This window comes from Parasteatoda tepidariorum, chromosome 9, assembly GCF_982258835.1.
Source record: "Parasteatoda tepidariorum strain Cologne lab strain chromosome 9, Ptep-v5.0, whole genome shotgun sequence".
Taxonomy (NCBI): domain Eukaryota; kingdom Metazoa; phylum Arthropoda; class Arachnida; order Araneae; family Theridiidae; genus Parasteatoda; species Parasteatoda tepidariorum.
The window spans coordinates 4,066,553-4,090,595 of NC_141763.1; the positions used below are offsets into that span (position 1 = coordinate 4,066,553).

Sequence of the window (24,043 nt, forward strand, 5' to 3'; positions counted from 1 at the left end):
CTATTTATAGTCCCGGCGATGATTATCTGTCCTCTCTACTGAGTGGTTTTACACCACACTTAAACTAACCTATGCTCATTTGGAAATTCATCTCCTCGTCAAAACCTGTGGGGAGTGTTTATACCGACAATGTCAACCTTTATTAATGAAAAGGATGCAGAATTTTGTCTGCCGGAATTTTATCTCGTATTTTTGTAGTGGTAGCTGCACTACAAACCTTTCAAAGGCACAAAAATGTGCTCCCCATGTCAGTTCCTTTCTGAATAATGTTCACTCTTTTTTCTTTCATTTTTATCGTTCAAAATTAAAATTATTTGTTTAAATTAACTCTGTTTTCTTTGGCTGCGATAGTTCAACTGTCTGCTTTCTCTGTCTGATTTCGCCGACAAAATGGAGTACGAAATCGCATTCTAAAAAATTAATGAGACCACTTAGCCGGAAGAAGTAGATCTGCATTGCGACTTTTTTTTCTGCATTGAAGGAACTGGTGACTATTTGAAAAAGTTGCTTTAGTCTCAAATTCCCAGGATGCAACTCACGCAATTAGCTTACGAAGAAAGAATTTTCCAGATGAAACCATTAGTATGTTAAATCAGCTCATTTAGAACATCAGTTATTTATAGTTATAGTTAATTTACGTCGCACTAGAGCTGCACGATGGGCTATTGGCGACTGTCTGGGAAACACCCCTGAGGATGATCCGAAGACATGCCATCACAATTTTGATCCTCTGCGGAAGGAATGGCACCCCCGCTTCGGTAGCCCGACGACCTGCACTCGAAGTCGAGCACTTTACGGTAGAACAGTTTAACGAGGACCCATACCGCACAACATCGGTCCCTACACAGGCTGATCCAAGTGGTCACTCATCCGTACACTGATCGTAGCCAGTGATGCTTGACTTCAGTGATCTGTTGGGAACTGTGTCTTAATCAGTCCACTGCGGAACTTTTTAGAACATTAGAACAAGAGAGTAATCTTCCAGCGGATGCTCAACGACTGTGGTATACACCGTAGAGACCAATTAGCTTTTCTACATGGAAGACCACGAGAACCTCCCGAGGTTAGCCTGACGGCAAGGGGACTCTAACCCATGATCCGTCTACCACTGAGAATATTTCGCGTCAGCACTGTGGTCGGTGCAAGCCGGATGCGGAATTCGTGTCGACTGGGATTCGAACCCGGGGGTAGGTATAGATATGTATAGATATGTATAGATATGTATAGATTGTATAGATCTGTATAGATAAATGTATAGATGCAATGTATAGATTGCAAATATTTATTATCCCCAGTAAACTCGGGCATAGCAGAACCATTGCAGGCGTGCCACAATCGATGCAGCTTGGATCTTTGAATGGAACAGAGTTCAATAAGTTTTTCTGTTACCTCGAAGCAGTTTTGAGTGATTTAAACTCAGCTCTGCAGCAGTGGCGCTGTCTAATCTTTGAACAGATATTGCCATCTCATTGAAACACTCGAAAGTTGAGAGAATGGTTACAGAGAGAGCCTTTATTTCTGCTTTCAAAGACCAGCAAATACTTATGACAAAATTTTAAATAATTTCGTATCATTTTATCTTTTTGAAATTTCCTTATTCAATTTAAATTGAATATGACACGTTTTATGATCATTTAATGTACAAATTCATGTAACAGGAGTAGTATTAAATGTTGAATATTTAGTCTTTTACGTCATTATTCGAACAGAATCGGACGAAATTTGCGTTCGCTTTTGAGTTCTAGGAAATTAAGAAAAAAAATACATGTTTTCAAACTATTTTCTCAATTATTTCTGAAATGTTACAAAACGTCATAAAATAATTTTTTTCTTTCTAGCGCGGAAAAGACATTTTTGAAGACGCAATAAGGACAGAGATAAATAAGAATATCGGCCTTTTTTTCATTTAATGAGAAAAAAAAACACTAAAGAACGCTATAAACGCTCCGAACTGAAAAGTAAATGTGGCTTTCTTTTGATATGATAAATGAAAATCAGTTTTGAGACATTAAAGTTTTAGAGAATTTCGAGTTTATAAAGAAAAACAAAAGTCTCTGTCATTAAGTTAACCCTTTTGAAGGCCGTGGTAAGTATACTTGCCACCTCGTTTTACCACTTTTAATTTAGGTTTCCATTTTTTAATAACTTCAGCCTTCTTGAAGTGAGTTTGAATAATATTGGTAACCATTTGTCACTTTTAAAAAACGTATAAAAACTATAAAATACATAATTCCTTTTGAAGTTTGTAGCATTTAAGGAATTTATTTTATAAGTAAAGAAAAATAAAAGTCAGTAAGTTCCTAACAGGTCATCTTAAATATATTTACCACCAAAAAAATGGCATTTTTATAAACTAAACACTCGGCTTTCGACTACATTGACAATAATAGATTTAATTTTATATGAATCATTGGAATAGAGTCATGGTGACTCAGGAGATAGAGCGTTCGCCTTCCAATGAGGTGAACCTGGTTCAAATCCCAGCTATGGCTGGTAGATACGCTCAACGATGCGATTGCACGGACCACAGTGATCCTCAATGTATCCTCAATGGTAGACGGATCATGGATCAGAGCCCCCTAGCCATCAGGCTAACTGAAGGAGGATTTCGTGGTTTCTCTCTCCATGCCAATGCAGGTCATTTCCATCGAAACGTCCTCTACGAAGACAAATTTTCTCTACTGCTTGATCCATGAGTTCCCTCGTCTTCTGGGTTTGGTTAAAAAATTACTAAAATATGGAGTTGAAAATCAGCAGTTGTAAATCCAAAAACTTGCATCGGCTGCTCAACGAAGGTTATAAAGTAAAATGCAACTATGCCAATGGGTTGTTAACAATAGTTTCGGATTCATTAGTGATAAGAACAATTCCTTGCCGTGACTACACAACCACAACTAGATATGATAGCCTTGATTATCACCCATTTTTCGTAGCACGCTTCTCTAACTCCCAAATTTGCCTTTCCAGTTCTGAAATAACCGGTGAGATTTAATTACATTTACCACCGAAAGCTTTAAAACACAATCGGAGGAAGTTTTCCCCCTATCCGGTTGGTACCTACTTCATTTAAGTCGCGCTACAGCTCTGTACAATGGGCTATTGACGACAGTCTGGGAAACATCACTAAGGATGATCCTAAGGCATGCCATCTCAACTTTGATCCTCCGCAGAGGAGATGGCGTCCCTGCTTTGGTAGCCCGACAACTTGCGAGCGAAGTCAAGCACTTTATGTTAGAACAGTTTAGCGTTCTAACATAAGTGCCGAACCCTCTGTCCCTCAGCAGGCTGCTCAAAGTGGTCACCCACTCGCATACTGACTACACTCAGAGCTGCTTGACTCTGTCGTTCTGCAAGGAACCGTGTCTTTACTTTATTCCACTGCGGGACAGTAAAGTTCTATCTAAGAGAACGTTAACACTAGCTACCTAACCTAGAAATTCTTTACACTCGGCCACTGAGACACAATAGTATCAAAACTTTTACTCGTTTCTCATTCGGGACATGCATAAGTCTTGTACGCTCACTGCTTTGAAGTTCGTGTCAATGTGTAATTAAATATGGGCAACGGAAGTTACAGATGGACATCACTATGGAAAGTATCAAGAACACCTAATGATATGATTGGATTCAAATCCTCGATACTTCCATGCTGCAGATTTATAGCAAAAGTCAATGACTCCGGTTCATCTAACCACATAACTGGTACTGTTACTTGTCTTTTTTTAAGTAGCACGAGAGCTGCTCAATAGGCTATTGGCGACGGTCTGGGAAACATCCCTGAAAATGATCCAGAGACAACATACATACGTCATATCACATTTACAGGGAGGACACATTCACACATCATCCATCCATCCGCAGATTATAATTTCGACCTGAACAAGAACACACTCAATATCAGATCCAATACTCACAGGGGTATTGGTTTGTGATGGGAACTAGGAGGACTTTGTGATTCCTACAAGTTTAGCATGCACCAGTGACCCATTTGTACACATGGGGTCTTCGTTCGGTGGAAATCGAACCCACGACCTCTCAGACGTGTGCCCTACCAGTCAAGCTATCCCTATCTCTTGACCATATAAAATCTTTTTATTTACTTATTCGTGCGTGTGTTAGCTATAAGCAATGACCCACCTCAAATGGAAGAAAGGAAAGCACGGGGTTACAACAGGATACGCTTCAGATCATCAAACAAAAGATTCACCTACGACGGCACTTTATTGCTTTATAGAAATTACATACATGTGTGCTCAATTTAGGTTTATAAACCGTTTAAACACATGGCCTGATATCTTACCTTAATAATGACCCATAATATTTATATTACCTGATAATAGTGTACTCTACAAGAGGAAATAATTATAGGTTTATTAGGGGGTACACAATATGACAATCTAGTTTGATATGTATGTATAAATATAATAGTGTGTTGAATAGCGTTAAAATGAAGAAATGCGAAGTCAATATTCTGCATTAACACATAGCCCAATATCTTACCTTAATAATGATCCATAATATTCATATTGGAACCGGTATTATATTACCGGGTACTAGTGTACCCTACCAGATGAAATAATTATAGGTATATTAGGGGGTACACAATATGACAATCTAGTTTGATATGTATGTATAAATATAATATGGGCTTATTAGGTTATGTATAAATATAATCTAGTTTAATATGTATGTATGTATAAAATAATAGAATACAGATCGAACAATTTGAAGAAGGATATCACGGAGAATACATACAGGGCAAAGGTAGGATTCGAACCCGCTGTATCCACACTTGACGAAACTAGCTTAATGTTTGTGAATTCGGATATGAACAAAAACGAGCGGATCGACGCGTTCTCACGTGTTGTTATCGTTCAATAAAAGTGCATCATTTTCTCGTTCATTCTGTTTATCTCTTTCGCGCTGCTGAGAAGTGCATCTGTTTATTGAAATGCAGCGTTGATGTTTGATAAGTGACTCTCGACGTGGTACAAATTCGTCGCGTTACACGAAGTTTCACTAGGTAAGTCTAAATCCACTTCGTATCTTGCTTCTTGATAATTATGCTTGAACTTTAATTCAATACATATATTTTTTTTAAATCTGCAGTCGTAGATTTTTAAATGTAATTTTACGTATTATTAGAGTGCTTCGTCTCCCACGAATTTCATTCTCAATCTTCGTCTCCAACGAATTTCAATCACGAATTAAATAGAATTTAGAAATTTCGCAGAAAACCTTTCATGTGCTGTAATTAAAACTGGATAGAACAATTTTGTTTTTAAATTAAATGGGCGGGACAAAATTTGTCTCTTAATCGATGAAAATTCCATAAAGTATTTCATAATTAGGTTTATTGAAGTATTCTATTTTACTTCACGCTATTAAAAGAGAGAATAAATTTTAAATGCAATTATAGATTAATTCGTAATTTGATTGCTGTATGTTTTATTAGACATTTTTTATTCACTGTAATTTAATTTCCCAGGTTTCTTTAAAACTCTTTAGTGTTTGGGGAGATTTTTTAAGAAATGAGTTTGTTTTTAAACTGCATTTAAATTATCTTTAATCTGTCTAAAACTTCAAAGAATTATTAGACTCTTTAAGGCTACAGTGGACTCTTAATAAGTTTTTCTTAAAAAATGTCATATTGCTGTAACTTGCAGAGATTGTTTGTAGTTATGTCGAGAACATAAAAAAATTTTGATGCATAATGCATGCCATAATATGAAAAACTTAAATTTCTTCAAAAAATTGTCATTTATATTGAAGTTTAAATTAGCTCCTTGCTCTAAATGTTTCCTTAAATTCAAAGATTATTTGAAAATTTCAACATTTCTCAATCTTATTCTTTATGCTATCACGCATAGTTTTCAATTAATACACTAATCAATTGTTTTGGTACTTTTATTTGTTTCATAGTAAAATTCATATTCAATCAAAATTCTTATTATAAATATTGCTATATCAGGAAAATGCTCGATATATCTTGCTTTCTTAAACAGCTAATAAAAAATTGCAAAGATTCAAAAACAGTGCTATTTTTGGAATCTTCATCTCAAATTCTTTTTTAACAGAATTTTTTCTACTTGAATGACCTATAATAGTTTTAACACACATTGTGAATAAATTATGAATACAAATTTTGGTCTAATATTTCGTAATAAGGAATCAAGAATATTAATGGTTCATTGATATTTGTTTCATTGAAAAGAAGTTGTTAATTTTTTTCGAATCAATTGGCCTTGCAACTATTTAACAATGATTCTTTTGACTAGGGGTCATTTCATGCATGTCATCAGACTTTAAAATTTCAAATTTAGATGCAAAAGTTTCAAAAATGCGTAACCTGGCTTTAACTTAAAAAAAGGACAAAATCGTCTGCAAAACAAGTTATCTTGTGAAGAATGTCAAACTGTAACAATTGTTACTCTTGTTTAATTAGGGGTATTATAAGCCTAACTTTTCCTTTTACTTTTTGAAATTATATTTTTAATAAACTAGTGAAATGAGTAAATAATATCAATTTTTCTTACTGCAAACTAAGTTTACTTAATATAATTCGCAAATCTTATGAAGTGCAAATTTTTAAGCTCCCATGTAGGGTAGTATATTTTATGTAGGATCAGCAATTTCAAGAGTGAACTCTCTTATATTAGTAGGTAGAAGACTTCTTTAAAAATTATAATTCGGAAAATTACTTGTTTACAAATGTTACAAGGATGTGTATTTTTTAAATGGTTATTTATATAATTTTCACACTGGCCATCCGCTTTCCCTTGATGAACAAAAACCATGACCCTAGTAAGCAGCCAAAAACGAAATCATGAATTAATTTTTTAAAATTCTCTAACCTTTATATTTAATTTCTATTCGCTGCAATGTTTTCGTTTGAGTCTAAATACTGACATTCTTATTTTTTTTACAATTAACATACATCAGCATAGTTAAAGAAATAATTATTTTTAAAAAATTTTGAATTAATTTTTTCGAAATAATTTTTTTTAAAAACTCATTTCTAACAATTGTTTGGCGAATCACAAAAAAAATCAACTGAAATAAAAGAACTGATAGGAAAGATACAAAGCTTGCTACACTACACTAAATAAATTATATTAAATAATCAAAGTAAAAATTTAAATAAAATTTTATGTAATTTTTAAACTTAAAAATGATAAGTTTTATGGCATTTAGCTATTCTGTTTTACGATATTTGTAATGTTCAAAATGCTTAGCTATTCTGTTTTACGATATTTGTAATGTTCAAAATGCTTAAAAGGTATCCACTTAATTCCTATAGGAAGAAATTCAAACATTTTTATTCTATTTATAGTTTTCTATAAACTAAACCACAGATTACTTAACCAATGAAGGTCACTGATTTATTGATAGAAAATCTAAATTGTTAATTCAACTCGGAAAAACTTGAAATTATCTACCACATACGCGTTTAGTTTCAGATAATTTCTTTTAATATTTTTACCTTATATAAGGCGGTGTGAAGAATAGTTCCTATAAACAGCATTAATTTTCAAATATTTTTGCTAAACTATTTTTTTCACCTGTAATTTCTGCGACCATCTCCTAATAGTTTCTTTTAAAAAAAAGTGCAAATGAAAGAATTTGTTTACATAAATGCTGGAAATAGTTAAGGGTAGTGGGGATCACATTATTTTCTCTAATTCAACAATTAAAACTAGTAAAACTGAAATTAGCAAATCTCGAAAAAATCTAAAACTACAAAATTCAACGAAAAAGTAAACTTTACTCTACTGGAGACCTCAGGGCATTGACGCCATCTTTTGACAAATTTAAATTTTTCAAAGATTTCAAACTCTTATTGGTAATTAAATATTGAATGTTGTGGTGATTATAAATATAACAAAATAATTTTAATAAAGCAAATAGCCCTACAACTCTTCATAAATTTGTAATAACTAATGTAAATTTAGTTTTAGTGCAAAATTTTCATACAAATAACGTTAAAACAACTTTAAAAAAAGTAAGATAGTAGTTCAACGTTCAAATTTTAAAATCTTGAAAAATCATAAGTAATTTATTAATAGATTAAAACTTTATTTTTAAAGGATTAAAAATTAAACTGTTTTCATTGCCCAGAAACTAGATCCAAAAGTTCTCTTCGTAGCTTAGCAAGAGACACACTATTTTTAGCCATCTTGTCATTATATTCCTGCAGTTTCCTTATGGTTGTTTTTTATTGTTTTTCTATAGTTAGGTTATTTGCATTATTCTAAACTTTCGCCATATATAAATCTTGATCGCCACCCAATGTTTTCGATATGTTGTCGACCCCCCCCCCCGATTTAAAGGGTCAGGATTCCAAATATTTAAAACTATTTATTCAGAGAAAGTACATTTTTGTCTGATTTCTAAATAGTTAGCTCTAACCCATTTGAGGTCACCCCCAGGAACCATTCAGTTTGACACTTGGTTCGTAAAAATGTTATCATTAGAACGAAAGTTATTCAGGGTGACAGCATTTTTGCTGTAAGTTTTAACGATAATATCATTCGATAATATCACATAATGGAATGAATTTTCTCCTGAATTGACCCGTAATTATGCTACACTTGGTTTTAGATTAAATTTTGCAAAAATGCACTGGCTTCTAAATTTGAATTTTGAAGTTTTAATCAAGGCTCTTAATAAGCTCTGTTTAAAACTATTGATCCTGTGAATGTTGAAAGAGTGTAAAACCCTTAACTTTACATTTTATACTTTATTGATTGTTCTACATTGAATTTTAAAGTTCCCTATACTGTAAACAGTGTATATTTAATTTAGTTTAAGCTTTCTATACTGATGACATTTTTGTCAATTTCAATAGGCATTCTGGAGGAATCTGTAGTTAGTTGGAATCCGGTGAACGAGTTAGTTGGAGTCAACCAATCCCGGCGGCGTTCCAGATAGAACTGATGGTACCGGATTAGTTGAAAGCTTCACTAAAACAGGTCAAAATATTTGACTTATTTGTTAAAAATTTCTTTTATTAAGTATTATTATACACATATTTACATTATTTAGTTATAAATTTGTTGTTGTTGCACGCCCCCATTGGCCAGCAGTGCTGGACCAGGTCCATGACGTTATACACCCTCAAAAAATCCAACACCATCAATGGATCATCTGCTAAATCCTGTTTGGTGAGCCCCAGGCAATCGAGGATGTGGTGAGGCGAAGCCTGGTCTGAAGAACAGTTGCTTGATGCTGATGGGTGCTTTGGGGGGACATTCCAAGTGGTCTTGTTTTTGTGTTTTATTTTTGAGAAGATTTCCCAAAAGGTGAGAGGTGCCGATAACCCAGAGGCCTCGCAAGCACCAGTTTTAGCCATAGTGTCCGCAATCTCATTTCCTTCAAAGAAAGTTTTAAAGTTATAAACTTAAACTTGTTTAATAAAATGTTTAATACATATTTTCACGAAGTGGCGTAGTGTGGGTATCTTTATCCTGATTGTAATTTAAGCGTGACATTTGTTTCCGTTAGAAACTGTTCTTTCCATTCTTTTCAGAATAAGATAGGTTGAACTCCGACCCACCCCAGGGGGGTATACGGAGGTAAAAGTAAAATTATTACAATAAAATTTCTTTAAAAACTAAAATTACAGTAAAATTTTGCCAAATGACAGTAGTGGTGATCAGTTAAAAGTGGATTAACACTTGACAATTAAAAACATGTGTTAAAGGCAATGAAACCCAATAGCGCCGGTGTAAATGTCGAGAATTAAATGATTATAATAATAATAAGGAAACAAGAGATTAAAAAAAATTCTCAAAACTAAAATCAATGAAAGCTAAAAGTCCAAATAGTAAATATCTAAAAGTAAAAGTCTGACTAGAAGTCTATGAAGTCTAAAATCAAAAGTAGATAAAAATTCAAAATGTAAGGCTGAAAGTTGATTAGTAAAAATTTTCGATGACATGATCTATTGTTGGTTCATGACTGGGATCAGTTGATCTGGGGCTAGAATGCCCTCGAGGGTTTGTTTAATAATTTGAGTCAATTTTCCTGCAGGTCAATATAGCGAAGAATTGATGTTCCTCTTCGCAATTATTCATGTGGGTTCCACGAAGTGCCCGGAATCTTGGACAGTGCTTGATTAGATGATCAATGTCCTGTCTCACTCCACAGTAATTGCATGAAGCTGATTTTTTGAAAAATTTTTGTTGATAGGTCCCGAACACTCCGTGGCCAGTAAGGAGCTGGTTTAAATAAAAATTGGCCTGCAGGCGCTTTATGCTTGGGTCTTTAAAAAATTTATAGGTTTGTCTTCCCTTGTCACTAGATCTCCAGTCATCTCTCCAGCGGTTAAAAGTAATGTTCTTAATGTAAGATTTAATATCGCATTTTTCACCCGGGATCTCAAAATCAATCTGGCCAAGCTTAGTGGCTTCCTTAGCAACCCAGTCGGCCTCTTCATTCCCTTCAATGCCTGAGTGTGCTTTAATCCAATTTATATTATAGTTGCTACTCCACATGGCTTTGGTGTCTTCTATAAGTTTGAGATGTTTACGTGGGTCCTCCAGGCTCATAAGTGAAGAAAGGGAACCTGTTTCTATTCAGAATAAGCAAAGCCCACAAAGGATTATTTCTCTTAAGTGACGCATTCTTAATTTTTTCACAAAGATTTCTTAAATATTTAAAGTCTTTCTGTGTATATAATTACACGGAGACTCAACACAAAGGCAGGCACGAAGCCATGAAGAACATAAACTGATTATGCGTCAAAATTTCAAATGAGACAAAATAAAAATGGGTTGCGGTAAAATGCACAAACAAATAATAAATCTAATCTAAGTTAGGTAAAAGACGTAGACTAGAAAGAATTGTGCTTCAACGAATTCAATGATCGATACTGCAATGCATTTAACTAACTAACTTTACTTTAATTGACCGGAATATACGATTTAAAAAACGCATGAGTGATGATGAGGTGTGAATAAATTTAGCATGCTTCATAAGTTTTTATGTATTGTCATTCTCTATATAATCGAACTTTCTGAAGCACCTTTTTATTTCTTAGTTTTTGGTTTCTTAATTTTAAACTTGGTTTATAATTCTTATCTGGTTCTTAAAGTTTAAGTTTATTTATCTGAATTTTTCCCCCCTTCTGTGAGTAGGATATAGCATTTTAATTATTTTTACAAATTTATTTCAAATAATTTATGGTGTCTTTATGAAGCATGTGGCCATAATATTTAATAATGCAACAGGCTTTTGTACCTTATTGTTTAGTTTTTATAACCTTTAAGTAACTGCACAATTTATGAGTTTCAAGCATTTTCCTTTTGTATGTGATGTGGAGATTGTTGGTGTTAGCTTTATACCTTAATTTATTAATTTTTTCCTTTTTTGAGACTGATATCTATGATTAAACTTGATTTAATGATTCCCCTTTGCAGTTTTTGTCCCAATAATATTTATGTCCGAGCAATCGTACTTGACTTTGACACTCTTTTTGTAATTATGTCCCAAACGATAAATTCCTTTATGCGTGTTAGCAATTTCCAGTTTTGGTCTTCAAGGGTTAAAATTGTGTAGCAGTTAAAGTAAATTTATTAGGTTAACACAATTTTGACAGAAACTCTGTTATTATTTTTAAAGTATTCATACAAATCATAAAGTTTTCTGTGTCTTCTTTTTAAAGCAGTATATAAATTAAAATACACCTCATTTTTTTTATCCTACTTTTCTCTGAATCGTTCTTATTAAAATAGATGAATCATGCTAAATTACGTTACCTCAAGTTAATAAATGTCTTTTTGTACTAAGGAAAAAACTTCTCATTTTAGAGTGAATTAAATAATTTTCATGGTATTTTTATCTTTATTCGAAGCGCATATCTTTATTAGAAGCGCATAAATTTAATAAATAAATTGATTACAAAAGAAATTGTAAAATAGACAAATTGTTGAGTTACAGAATCTAATAAGCTGAAGTTGCTATAAAATTATGAATAAAAAGTTAAAAGATGGAATAAGTTATGAAATTATTGAAATATAGCATGAAAGGATAAGTACATAGTAAATTACGAGGGTTTCTGTTTATATTTCTGGCCTTGGCAACAGTAAGTGTTGCTAGGCGACCGCAGACGATTTTAATCGAAAGTTGGATATTTTTAAACATAAATTCAGCAGACGATTTACCATTATAGCTTCATTTGTGTTGTTGACAGTAAATTTAAAAGTTCTTCTCTTTCAAAAAATGGAATTGAATCGTGAACATTTTTGTGCCATTATTTTTCATAACTTTCGACGTGAATTGTCAAGACAAGAGTGTTTCGATGAACTTAATTCTTTATTCAGCGATAAAGCGCCATCCTGCAGCACTAAAAAATTGGTATAACGAATTTAATCGTGGTCGATGTTCGATCCAGGACGAATCCCGTGCAGGTCGTCCAAAATCCGTTGTTGTGCCAGAAAAGATCGATGCTGTGCGTGAACTAATAAAGCAAGATCGTCATGTGACATACCGTGAGATAGAGGCGTCTTTGGACATTAGTCTGACTAGCACCAATAAAATATTGCATGAACATTTGAGCGGAAAAAAAATTTGTTCGCGTTGGATCCCTCATAATCTGACAAACGCTCATAAAAAGGCTCGTGTCGATTGGTACAAGGAAATGTTGGAAAAATACGTTCAAGGTACATCAAAGGCTGTGTATAACATCTACACAGGTGACGAATCATGGATATATGCATATGAGCCGGAAACAAAACAGCAATCAACTGTATGGGTCTTCCAAGACGAGGCAAAACCAACAAAAGTTGTTCGAGGAAGAAGCACATGATGATTGCCTGTTTCTTCGGCATTAACGGTCATGTGGCAACAGTGGCGTTAGAGCAACGCAGGACGGTCAATTCTGAATGGTACACGACCATTTGTTTGCCAGAAGTCATCGGAGAAATTCGAAAAAAGCAGAAGAACAGGCGAATCATTCTTCATCATGACAATGCGACAGAGATGCCAACTTGCTCCGGACAGCCAATAAATATTTTAAAGTGGTAGTTCAATAATTGTGTTTCTCGGTTTAATAAATTCAATTTGGTAGATTTTTATCCACCACTATTTCTAAATAATTAGTAGGCTTATATAATTCACCACTTTTAAGTAGATACGCCGTGCTATACCTCTTAAAAAGCGAGCAAAAATAGTCGTATATTTGCAAAATTTAATTTGTAGTTCATTACCAATTTTTTTAATTATTTTGTCGTGTCCGGAGCAGTTGGCATCTCTGATGCGAGCTCTCACACATCGACTCAAACAAAGGCATTTCTGACGGAGCGAAAGATCGAACTGATGGGTCATCCGCCGTACAGCCCTGATTTGGCACCCAATGACTTCTTCTTATTCCCACACATCAAAAATAAATTACGTGGACAACGATTTTCGACCCCCGAAGAAGCGGTTGATGCATTCAAAACGCATGTTTTGGAGTTACCTTAATCGGACTGGAAAAAGTGCTTCGAAAATTGGTTCAAACGCATGCAAAAGTGTATTGATCATCATGGAGAATATTTTGAAAAACAATAAAACCAATTTCGATCCTACATATTTGTTTTAATTATAATAGGCCTGAAATATAAATAGCAACCCTCGTATATGATAAATTTAATTAGGAGACAAATAAAAAGCAGGTGAATAATTTTAGATATTCACAAATAACAGTGATAGAAGCATATATAACTAAAGGAAAATATCGGAATTTTCCTTGACAAATTTAAGATACATTCAAAAAAAGTTCAGCCGCCACAATTAAGTTTTAATAAATACACATGATTTGATGTTATAAAAGATAAGTTAACTATGCGAAAATAGTAGTGAATATGTCATAAATTTATTTCATTATGTCACTGCTTTATTTAAAAATATTTTTTCCCCTCATTTTCATGATACTACGCATTTTCTGGAAAATATCTGAACTGATTTAATGAAAATTTTGCTCTTTTTTTTTTTAAAGACTCTTACGTAGAAAATATTTTCAATCAATTTGTTCAGTATAAAATATATTTAATTTTTTCTTTTTAAAAGATTGTAAGCATCTTGAAGGATTTTTTCTAAAATGGAAACAATTGAAAAACCTGGTAAAAATGAAGGAAAGAATTATTTTTTATACTGCGTAAAAAAAAATTTTTGATAATTTAAAAAAAAAAATAAAAGCTAAAAACATGAACACTTAATAATGTGATTTATATAGGAGGTAATTCTTTAACTTAATTAAGGTATTCAAAAGAAATTTATTATTCTGAAGATATAAATATTTTATTACTCCAAATTTTAATTTAATTTACAGGAATAGTTTAGATTTGAAAATTAATTTTAACCGAAATATTTGTAATTAAATGAAATAATTGTGTTTGTGTAGTGTCGTTATACGATATTTCGGCAGATTTTTCTACCTCTTTCTTTATAGAAGGACGAAGTAATTTTTCTCATTTGAATTTTTCCAGTCTTAAACGAGGATAAAATTTTCACTTAATTCAACAAGCAACTTTTAAAAATATCCATGAGCGCGAAGATTCGTTTAAAATTTTTGAGCGTGCTGTATTGAGACGAGCACAGGGTTGCCTCTCAGTGAGGGTTGCTAGATAAAGCTATGAAACAGTTGTTTAATAAAACCGCGGCGAGTGGAGGTGCCCGGGAGTTGACATTAAGAAAACTCTCCTCACGGTGAGCCTGACGGCTGAGAGCACTTTAACCCATTATCCGTCTACCACTGACGATATTTCATGTCTGCACTGAGGTCTGTGCAAACCGGGTGCGGAATTCGTATCAAGCAGCCATCGTTGGGATTCGAACCAAATTCACCTCATTAGAAGGCTAACGCTCTATCCCCTGAGCTGATATTTCGATCACCGTAACAAAGTATCTTTCCCTGGTTTTTTGCTTGTTACTATAGAAGTCATCTTTAGAATTCAATCATCACTGCTTTTAAACTGATCTTTTGCAAATATACTATATAAGGTGGTGGATTCAGCAAGTTTCGAAATTGATTAGATTCCTTAATTTCTCGTTCGAATGGATCAAAATTAATAATTGAAGAACAGATTATTAACTACGTTTTTGAATAAACAAATCTGTAAGGTAGCAAACATGGCCAATATATTTTAAATATTCGAAGATAACTGAATTGTCGTTAGTTTAACTTAGAAGCTAGTTTAGAATTGTCGTTAGTTCTCTGTTAATTAGGCTCTTGCAGCTCCACTTGAAATATGAGCATTCTAGGCTTTCAATGAGATTTTGATTGACCCGAATTTTCGTTTGACAAACTATTTGACAATAGTTCCACATTGTTCTAGAATTACGAGACGCTCTTCAATAACTGAATACATAACAAGTCCTACTTTTATCATCTATCTATACTATGGCATTAGAAATTATGGAATGTTTTGAATGCTTACTTTTGGAGCAACAGATTTAAGCATACAAGACATTAAAAAGTACTGTAAAAATTTTGAATCTGCAGGCATAATTTGTTTCGCAAATTCAGAAAAAATTTTGCAGTTGACTTAAATCGTTGATCTACTTTTTTTTAAATTTATTTTTAAAACTCTCCTAGTAAGAATGTTACTATTCTAGACAGTACTGTAAAAAATAAAGGATCAAGTAAATATGAGGTTAGAAAGATATAAAGCAACTAAGTTCTTTGCAGAGTTATGAAATGAAAAGATTTAGGGTAAATCAAAGAAATATATATGTAATATATAAGTAATGAAGATACAATTGTCTAATTTTAAAATTACGCAAATTGCTGAAACTGTTTCTTAATCAGAAAATATGACACTATGAGGTTTGGTGATATTTTAATTTTAAATATTTATACTTTACTTACTTACTTACTTATCCTCTACGTGCCTTGGGCACTTAAGGCCTCCAGCATATCCCTCCAACGCCCCCTGTCTTTAGCAATAGATCTTGCTTCCTTCCAGCCAGATATCCACATTCTTTTAATTCGCCCAAAAACATGCGCTGGATGGTAAGTCTGGGTCTTCCTCTTCTCTTACCATCAGGGGCCCATGTAAGCGCAACATATGAAATTTTTTCTTTGGGCATTCTAAGGATATGTCCGAGCCAGCTCCATCTTCGTTTTTTAATTTCATCTTCGATTGTTTTTATTTTAGCTTTCTTTAATAGATTTTGATTTGATACTTTGTAAGGCCAGAAAATTTTAAAAATAAATCTTAAACATTTGTTTTGAAAGGTTTCTAATTTTTGTATTTCGATCTTAGTCTGTTTCCAGGTTTCTGCGCCGTATAATAGTACTGCTCTAGCAATAGCTTTGTAAACAACTATTTTTGTCTTTATTTCAATATTTGACTCTCCAAAATTTATGTAATCCCTTAAAACATGTTCTTGCTTTGATTATTCTCTGTCTAATATCTTCACTACTTCCACCTTTTTTTATCTACAATAGAACTTAAATAGCTAAATGACTCTCATCTATTTCGTGATTTTCGATTTTAATTTTGTCATTTTTTTCTTGATTTATTCTCATAACTTTAGTTTTCTTCTTGTTCATGAATAAACCTACACTATTTGAATATTTGTTGAATTTGTCTGTTTTAAGCTGAAGGTCTGTACATTTGGATGAAATAAGTACGATGTCATCAGCAAAATCAAGGTCTTCTAAAGTAGTTGTGAAATTCCACCTTATTCCTCTTTTTTCATCTTTCAAGCTGTTTCGCATAATCCAGTCTATCACTAGTATAAATAAAAATCCCGATAAAACACATCCCTGTCTCACGCCAGTTTTTACTAAAAAGAATTCAGTTAATTCTCCATTTACTTCTATACATGCTTTGCTGTTATCATACATATCTTTTATGTTAATATATTTTTCTGGTATATTATAAAGTGATAAAATTTCCCATAGTTTCTCTCTCTTAACTGAATCAAAGGCTTTACTGAAATCAATAAAGTTTAAATATAAAGAGGTGTTAAATTCGAAGCTTTGCTCAATGATATTTCTAAGTGTGAAGATTTGCTGCATTGTTCCATTTCCACTGCGGAAACCTGCTTGTTCTTCTCTTAAAATTCCATAAATTTCATGTTTTAGTCTATTCAAAATTATTCTTCCAAATATTTTTCCCGGTATGGAAAGAAGACTAATGCCCCTCCAATTTTCGCATTTTGTTAGATCGCCTTTCTTGGGAATTTTCACTATTACTGCTTCTTTCCATTGTTCTGGTATTCTTTCATTTCTCCAGATTTCATTGAAGAGCATTTGCAACTGTCTTGTAGCGGTTTCAACATCTGTCTTAAGCATCTCTGCCACGATTCCATCTCTCCCTGCAGCCTTCTTTGGTTTTGTGGCCCTTAGGGCACTCTGTACCTCATCCAGCGAGATATCTTCCAAAGAAAAATCTACAGTAGATGCTACATTTAATGTAACATTTGGGAGTTGCTCAGAATTTTCAACATGGTGTGCGTTAAGCGTATCTTCAAAATATTTTCTCCATCTTTCTTCGATCCTCTTATCCGTAGTAACTTATTGTTTTTGTCTCGTACTGCACATTGCGAATTTCGTTTATTTCCTTTTATTTGTTTCACTTTCTGATAGAAAGTACTTATTTGTCCTTTTTGCGCTGCATCTTGAGCCTCAGTGGCAAGGTCTGTGAAATATTTCCTTTTGTCTTTTCTGGCTGACTTTTTTACTTTATCAATTTGACTATACTGCTGTCTATACCGATTAAATAATCTTTCAGACTTTGTAGTTTCCATCTGTATTTTCTTTTTCCTTCTGCTTTCAATTAGTATTAATGCTTCTCCCGTAATCCATTCTTTGCTTTTCTTTCCTTTCTTTTTACCTAACACTTTTTCTGCTACGTCGCAATAAATGGTTTTGATATGTTCCCAAGTCTCTTCAACTTTTTCTTTTACCTCATTTTCTGATTGCCTAGTGTTGCCATGATTTTCTTCTTCCTTTAACAGCTCAAATCTGTTTTTCAACTCGATTGAAAATTCTTGTCTGCACTCTTTGGCTTTTAACTTAGCAATGTCATAGCTTATTCTTTTATGTTCCGTCTTTGGTGATTTTCTTAATTTTAGTTTTAATATTGCAAGAATCAAGTAGTGATCTGATCCAACGTCGGCACCTCTCATCGCTCTTACGTCTCTTAGTGAGCTCCTGAATTTGTTATTAATTGCAATATGATCTATTTGATTCTTTGTTCTTCCGTCTGGTGAGGTCCATGTACATTTATGTATCTCTCTATGCTTGAATCTACTCCCACCTATGTTCAAACTATTTAGTTCGCACAGGGAAACAAACAGTTCTCCATTTTCGTTCCTCTCGCCCGGTGATTCGTTTCCCATGGAGGTTTCATCATCACTAATCCGTTTTCCAACCTCAGCATTGAGGTCTCCCATAAGAATTATCATGTCATGTTTTGGAACTCTATTTAAAACACATTGTAGTTGATCATAAAATGTCTCCTTATCCTCCTCATCAGCATCATTCGTTGGTGCATACACTTGAATAATTGATAGTTTAATGTATTTTGAATAAAATCGTGCTCTTAAAATTCTTTCACTGATTGGTTCCCATTCCAAAAGACTCTTCGCTGTTTCTTTATTAATGATTAGCGCCACGCCTCTTTCGTGCTCTTCTTCAGCTCCTGAGTACAAAATGATTTGTTCACTTCCAGTTTTAATCTTGCCAAAACCTGTCCATCTAAGTTCTGATATTCCCAGGATATCCAATTGATTCCTCTGATATCTGTCTACTTTTTCCACATTGGTACATAGTTCTTACATTCCAAGCACCAATTCGTAACTTGTGTTTAGGTTTCAACAATGACTTCTTCCGCATCGAAGGCTCCAAATGGCTTTCCCTTCGACACTTCATAGGCGTGATTTCCTCATTCCAGGTTAGATAACTGTCATTTGGAATTTCACAAGTCATTGCTTCCGCCAAGAGAATTTGGCCCGATATGCTTTTGGTTTCTGTAGTCAGGGCATACAATTGTCTAATTTTAAAATTACGCAAATTGCTGAAACTGTTTCTTAATCAGAAAATATGACACTATGAGGTTTGGTGATATTTTAATTTAAATATTTATACTTTGCGTAACTGATTTTTTTCAATTTCCTCACTTTTTCTCAACCATAATGCATATTTAGATTAATATTAAGTAATAAAATTTTAAGAAAAGGGAATCTCCAATACTTTGTTTGCCTGCTAAGCGAGTGTATAGTGAATTTACTATAGCACTTTATACTATATACATTATACTTTGAAGCTCCTTATAGTATAACTTTTCATAGGGAAATCTTTAACAGCAATTTTGCTAAAATTTTCGATTCTGATTAATTTCTAAAATCTAGCGTAATTCTTAAATTATTTTGAATGTTAAGCGATTTTCTGTGGGTAAGGTGATGTTTATTTAATGTGAAGAATTTACCTTAAATGCGAACTTTTGTGTATAAATGATTAAAATCTGTTAGATGATTAAAATCTGTGTTCATGTGCAAATAATTTAAGTGGTTAAGGTCCAAATCAATAAGCAACGCACTAGTAAAGTAGTTCTTTACAGTTAGCCTCCCTTTTTTGACCTCACGCTTACCTTTACTGCTATTCATATTTATCTAAAAGCACTTAATATTTGTATTTTTTAAAGGTATCTGCATCTAGTCACACAGATAATTAGTATAAAAATGGCTTTCTATCGGCATTTAAAAATTAATGAAGTTTTCTCAGACCCTGTAAAAGGTTAAAGCGGGATTAATATCCAAAAACTATGATAAATACGGCTAATCCCCCCAGTGAATGCCTTATCACTTTAGTCATATAACCCTAAAAAAGTTTTCATTTCAAACACTTTCATGTAAAGAATAAATTAAGGGAAAAATACAATAGTGACTCGGTGACTTTGTTTAAAATTTAGTTTCTTTCTTACGACATAATATATAGTAAAACCATGGGATGACAATCATCATCAAAATGTTGTAAAGGTTGATCAAATAATGATGTATAACAAAAATATATTAAATACTAAAGATTCCTATAACTAATTAGTTTCAGGTTAATTCTTTATTCACGGAGCCAAATTGATTTAAATAAAATTTAATAAACACTGAAGTAAAACAATTAATTTAACATAATTCTAGTTTTCGCTAAATTCGTTTTAAATTTTAAAATCCTTTTCACGTGGTCCTTCCAAAATCCTTTTCATTAACAGTATTAAGGCAGTTTTCTTTTCCGTTTCAGAATGTTAAATCTCAGATTTATCGGATTTCGCAATATTGTGAAATTAGTCTGGAGATTACATTAAGAAGGTTTAAACACTTTTGAACAATAATAGTTCTTTTAAAGTTTCTTCATATACTTTGAAATCAGAATTACCTTCGATATAAGATCAATATTTCTGATTTTTTTTTATAGCTTTATAAGCGAAGCTTTTATGCAGAACAAAATTTCTTCTAAATTGCAGATTTTTAGTATCTAACTAATCTGCAATCTATATTACTGGCATCTAATTTAAATTTTAAATAAGAAACACGAGTACGAAACAGAATTTTTTAATAAGAAACACGAGTACCTCGATAATACTGGTAAATAGGCGCGAAATGGAGAGTTCCGGAACGGCTGAGCGTTTACGAACTGGTAGCGGTAGACGGCTGAAAAAGACCCTAGTGCTTTAAGTGTTTATTTGTAACTTGAACGTTCATAGTGCTTAGAGCAGAGGTCGCCAAAGTGGGCTATATAGACCCCCAGGGGTCTATTTGACAAAAGCAGGGGTCGATATGATCAAAGGGGTCGAATGGGGGTCGATACGAATCAGAAGGGTAGATTGGGGGTCGAAGAAAAAACAGTTTTTAATACGCAAATCACACATATTTAGTTGAGTTTGTGAAATTTGTGAATTTTTTTTATAATTGACTTAATATCAGTTTCTTTATAGAACATAAATTAATAAACGTATATTTATTGCGATGAAACAAGTATTTACGTATTTAAAATTGCAAGTTCTCTATTCAACTTGATGAATCTGTTTTTGGCGTTTCTGCTATTATGATGTACGTTAGATATTTCAGTAAAATTAAAGGACAAGTCATTGAGCAATTTTTATTTGCTAAATATTTTGAAACTGATGGAGAAGGAGAGACAATTTTTAGATGCTTACAAGAATATTTAAATAAATTAATAAATATGATATTCCGCTTGAAAATATAATAGCGGTAGCCACAGATGGGGCACCTGCTATATGATAGGGCGTTACCGAGGTTTTGCTACATTTCTCAAAGAAAAAGTGCCCGGAATATGTACTATTCATTGTGTGTTGCAAAGGAACAACTTAGTAGCAAAATTATGTGAGTCCAGAGGTACCTAAAGCTTTACAGTTTTGAATTAAGTGTATTAATCAAATTGAAGCCCAACCTCTTAAATCAAGAATATTTTCCAAACTTTGTGAAGAGAACGACGAGTTATTTAACCAATTACTTCTGCACACCGAAGTTAGATGGTTGTCTAGAGGTGTATGCTTGCAAAGGCTCTTTGAGTTATTTGACTCCACGACCGAATTTCTCAGCGAAATAAACCCTGTTCTGAGTGATGAACTCCAAAACAATAAGAACCATACTTTTTATTTAGCGGACTTATTTGGAAATTTTAATGATGTCCAAACAAAGCTGCAAGGAAAGGATGTAACAATTATCGAAGCTTGAACAATACTGTTAGGCTTCCAAGTAAAATTAAATTTATTTAGATCTTCATTGATACGTAAGGATTATCAGTATTTCTCAAATCTGCGACAGACGGAATAAAAGAAGACTTGGAAATATATGCAGATCATCTTCAAAAATTGAGCGACGATTTTAAACTGCGCTTTGTAGTTTGGAAAACATTGACATCCCTGATTGGATTATTGCGCTATTTTCTGCTCAAATTGCAAACGTGAACATCAACCTGCAAGATGAGCTTGCTGAATTATTATCGGATCTTGAAGCAAAGACGCTTTTTGAAAATTTAACAATAAGCAAATTTTGGACAAATATAAATATAATGCGAAAATATGTAAAACTTTACGAAATAGCTCAGCCATTTATGCTAACATCTCTAAGTTCCTATATGGTTGAAGCCGGTTTCAGTCACGTAAATTCAATCTTAACTAAGAACAGAAATAAATTAAATGTGGTGTTTCGAGGGGATTTAAGATTAAAATTGACCAATTTTGAACTCAATATAGCGAACACCAGACACACCCATCTCATCGATTAAGAAGCAATATATCTGCAGTTACTTTACTTATTATTTCTACTTATTCATAATTACTTATTAGTATTTAATAAATATTAAAGTATTTAAATTTCAACATTAATATATTTTTCATAAAACTATTGTTACACAATGTACTATTACTTTAATAAATGTTTAAAATCATTAAATAAGTGTACAAACACAGTATCTAATAGAGTTTTGTTTTAATTAACAGAAAATTACTTTTTATGGGGGTCGATGGAGATTTCGAAAAATTATGTAGGGGTCGATGATCAAAAAAGTTTGGTGACCTATGGCTTAGAGCGTTAAATTTCGATGTCTGCAAAATTTTTAATGATATTAAATTTTAAGTACCGTCATTTGTTTGATTTTTAAGTTTCTTAAAGTTGAGAGCTTTTATTCAGTTTTAAATATTAAAAATATTTATGTTCGAATAGTGTATTCATATATTATGTAATATATTTGCAAATTTGAATGAGAAAGTTTTAATAATTAAGTAATATTCACAATAAAAAACTGTAGAAATATGTATCAAAAGCAGAATTTTTTTAAATTTTAAATGCAAAATTTTTAATTTAAGAAATAGTACTTTAACCGTTTGGGTGCTGAAGAGTTTTCTTATATCTATGCTAATAGTGCGGAATGAAATGCGCACAACACTACTAACCAACTACCACAAACTGCTAACTACTACCAACCAACTACTGACCAACCTATTCTAACCAAAACAGTGTCTTCTCATTTTCGGCACATAACAAGCTTCACCGCACTCAAACGGTTAACAGAGAACAGGCTTAAAATAACAAGCTTCTCTAGGATAATTTGTTCTAGACCAGTGGTTCCCAACCTTTTGTGGACCATCGCCCCCCTCTTACGGTTGGCTGACACATATCGCCCCTTTCTCTTTTTGCTCAAAAAACCATTCATTGTTGCTTGTGAGCAACCAAACACTGAAAATATGCTAAGTTATTTGATTTTAATTTAAATTGTAATGCAAATAAGGAGGCACATTTATCCTGTCCTTTTTATTAACTAAAAAAATTTTGTATCTTTTTTTTTTCAAAAAGGAATGCTATTGAAAATGGAATAATCGAAACAAAAGTACATTTTTTTTAAAATAATACTTTAATGTAATCAAGAAAAAGTTAAAACTTTAACAACTAAAATTTGAGAAAATAAATGAAGAGTGAGAAAGCACATTTTTACCACTTCAATGACTGCCCTGTGCTAGGTGTATTTCAAGTTAAAGCTTGAATGTCAGGTTATATGCTCGTCAGATTTAAACGCGAGTCTCCTTTGAAACAAATGTCCAACCTATCTCTTTGCTTTGTGAGCAGCTGGAAGACCGAACTAAATCTTCTCTCCACTAAATATGTTGACGGGAATGAGATGAGAAGCGGCTCAGTTTGTTTCCACAATTGTGGATAAGTGTCCATAAGCTTTACTCTAGCTGACTCGTAACCGTATTTTTTAAAGACGACTCTAGCCTCACATTCATACTTCAAGTCTAAAAACTCAGTCTACAAAGAGGAAGTGAGCTTATCCACAACTTCAGAAGAGAAAGGATCGAAAATCCAATCCGGAATTTCTAATTTCATCAAATCTTTAAATCTTGATTCCATAACTGATCAAGGTGATCAGTAAAAATTAAGATTTTATTTTCGAGAATCTCGATATCTGCCATTGAACACTTTTTAAGAGTTGGAAATTGCATTAGCTCTTTGCAACCAATGTTTGACTTGTAGATATCAAACTTGACGATGAATGAAGATATGATTCCCTCAGCCTTGATAATGTTCATTTTAT

General features: G+C 33.0%; 1 protein-coding gene across 1 annotated transcript in view; it reads right to left on the reverse strand.

Annotated features, from left to right (window-relative positions):
* Positions 1 to 18,922, reverse strand: part of LOC147803260 (uncharacterized) — a 27,424-nt gene extending 8,502 nt beyond the window's left edge. The window contains exons 1-3 of the mRNA XM_087150480.1: positions 18,745 to 18,922; positions 17,586 to 18,635; positions 17,186 to 17,394 (exon numbers count right to left, since the gene is read on the reverse strand). Coding sequence (XP_087006606.1) covers positions 17,186 to 17,394; positions 17,586 to 18,635; positions 18,745 to 18,922 — 1,437 coding nt within the window. The remainder of the gene's footprint in view (positions 1 to 17,185; positions 17,395 to 17,585; positions 18,636 to 18,744) is intronic.
* Between the last annotated feature and the right edge of the window lie 5,121 nt (positions 18,923 to 24,043).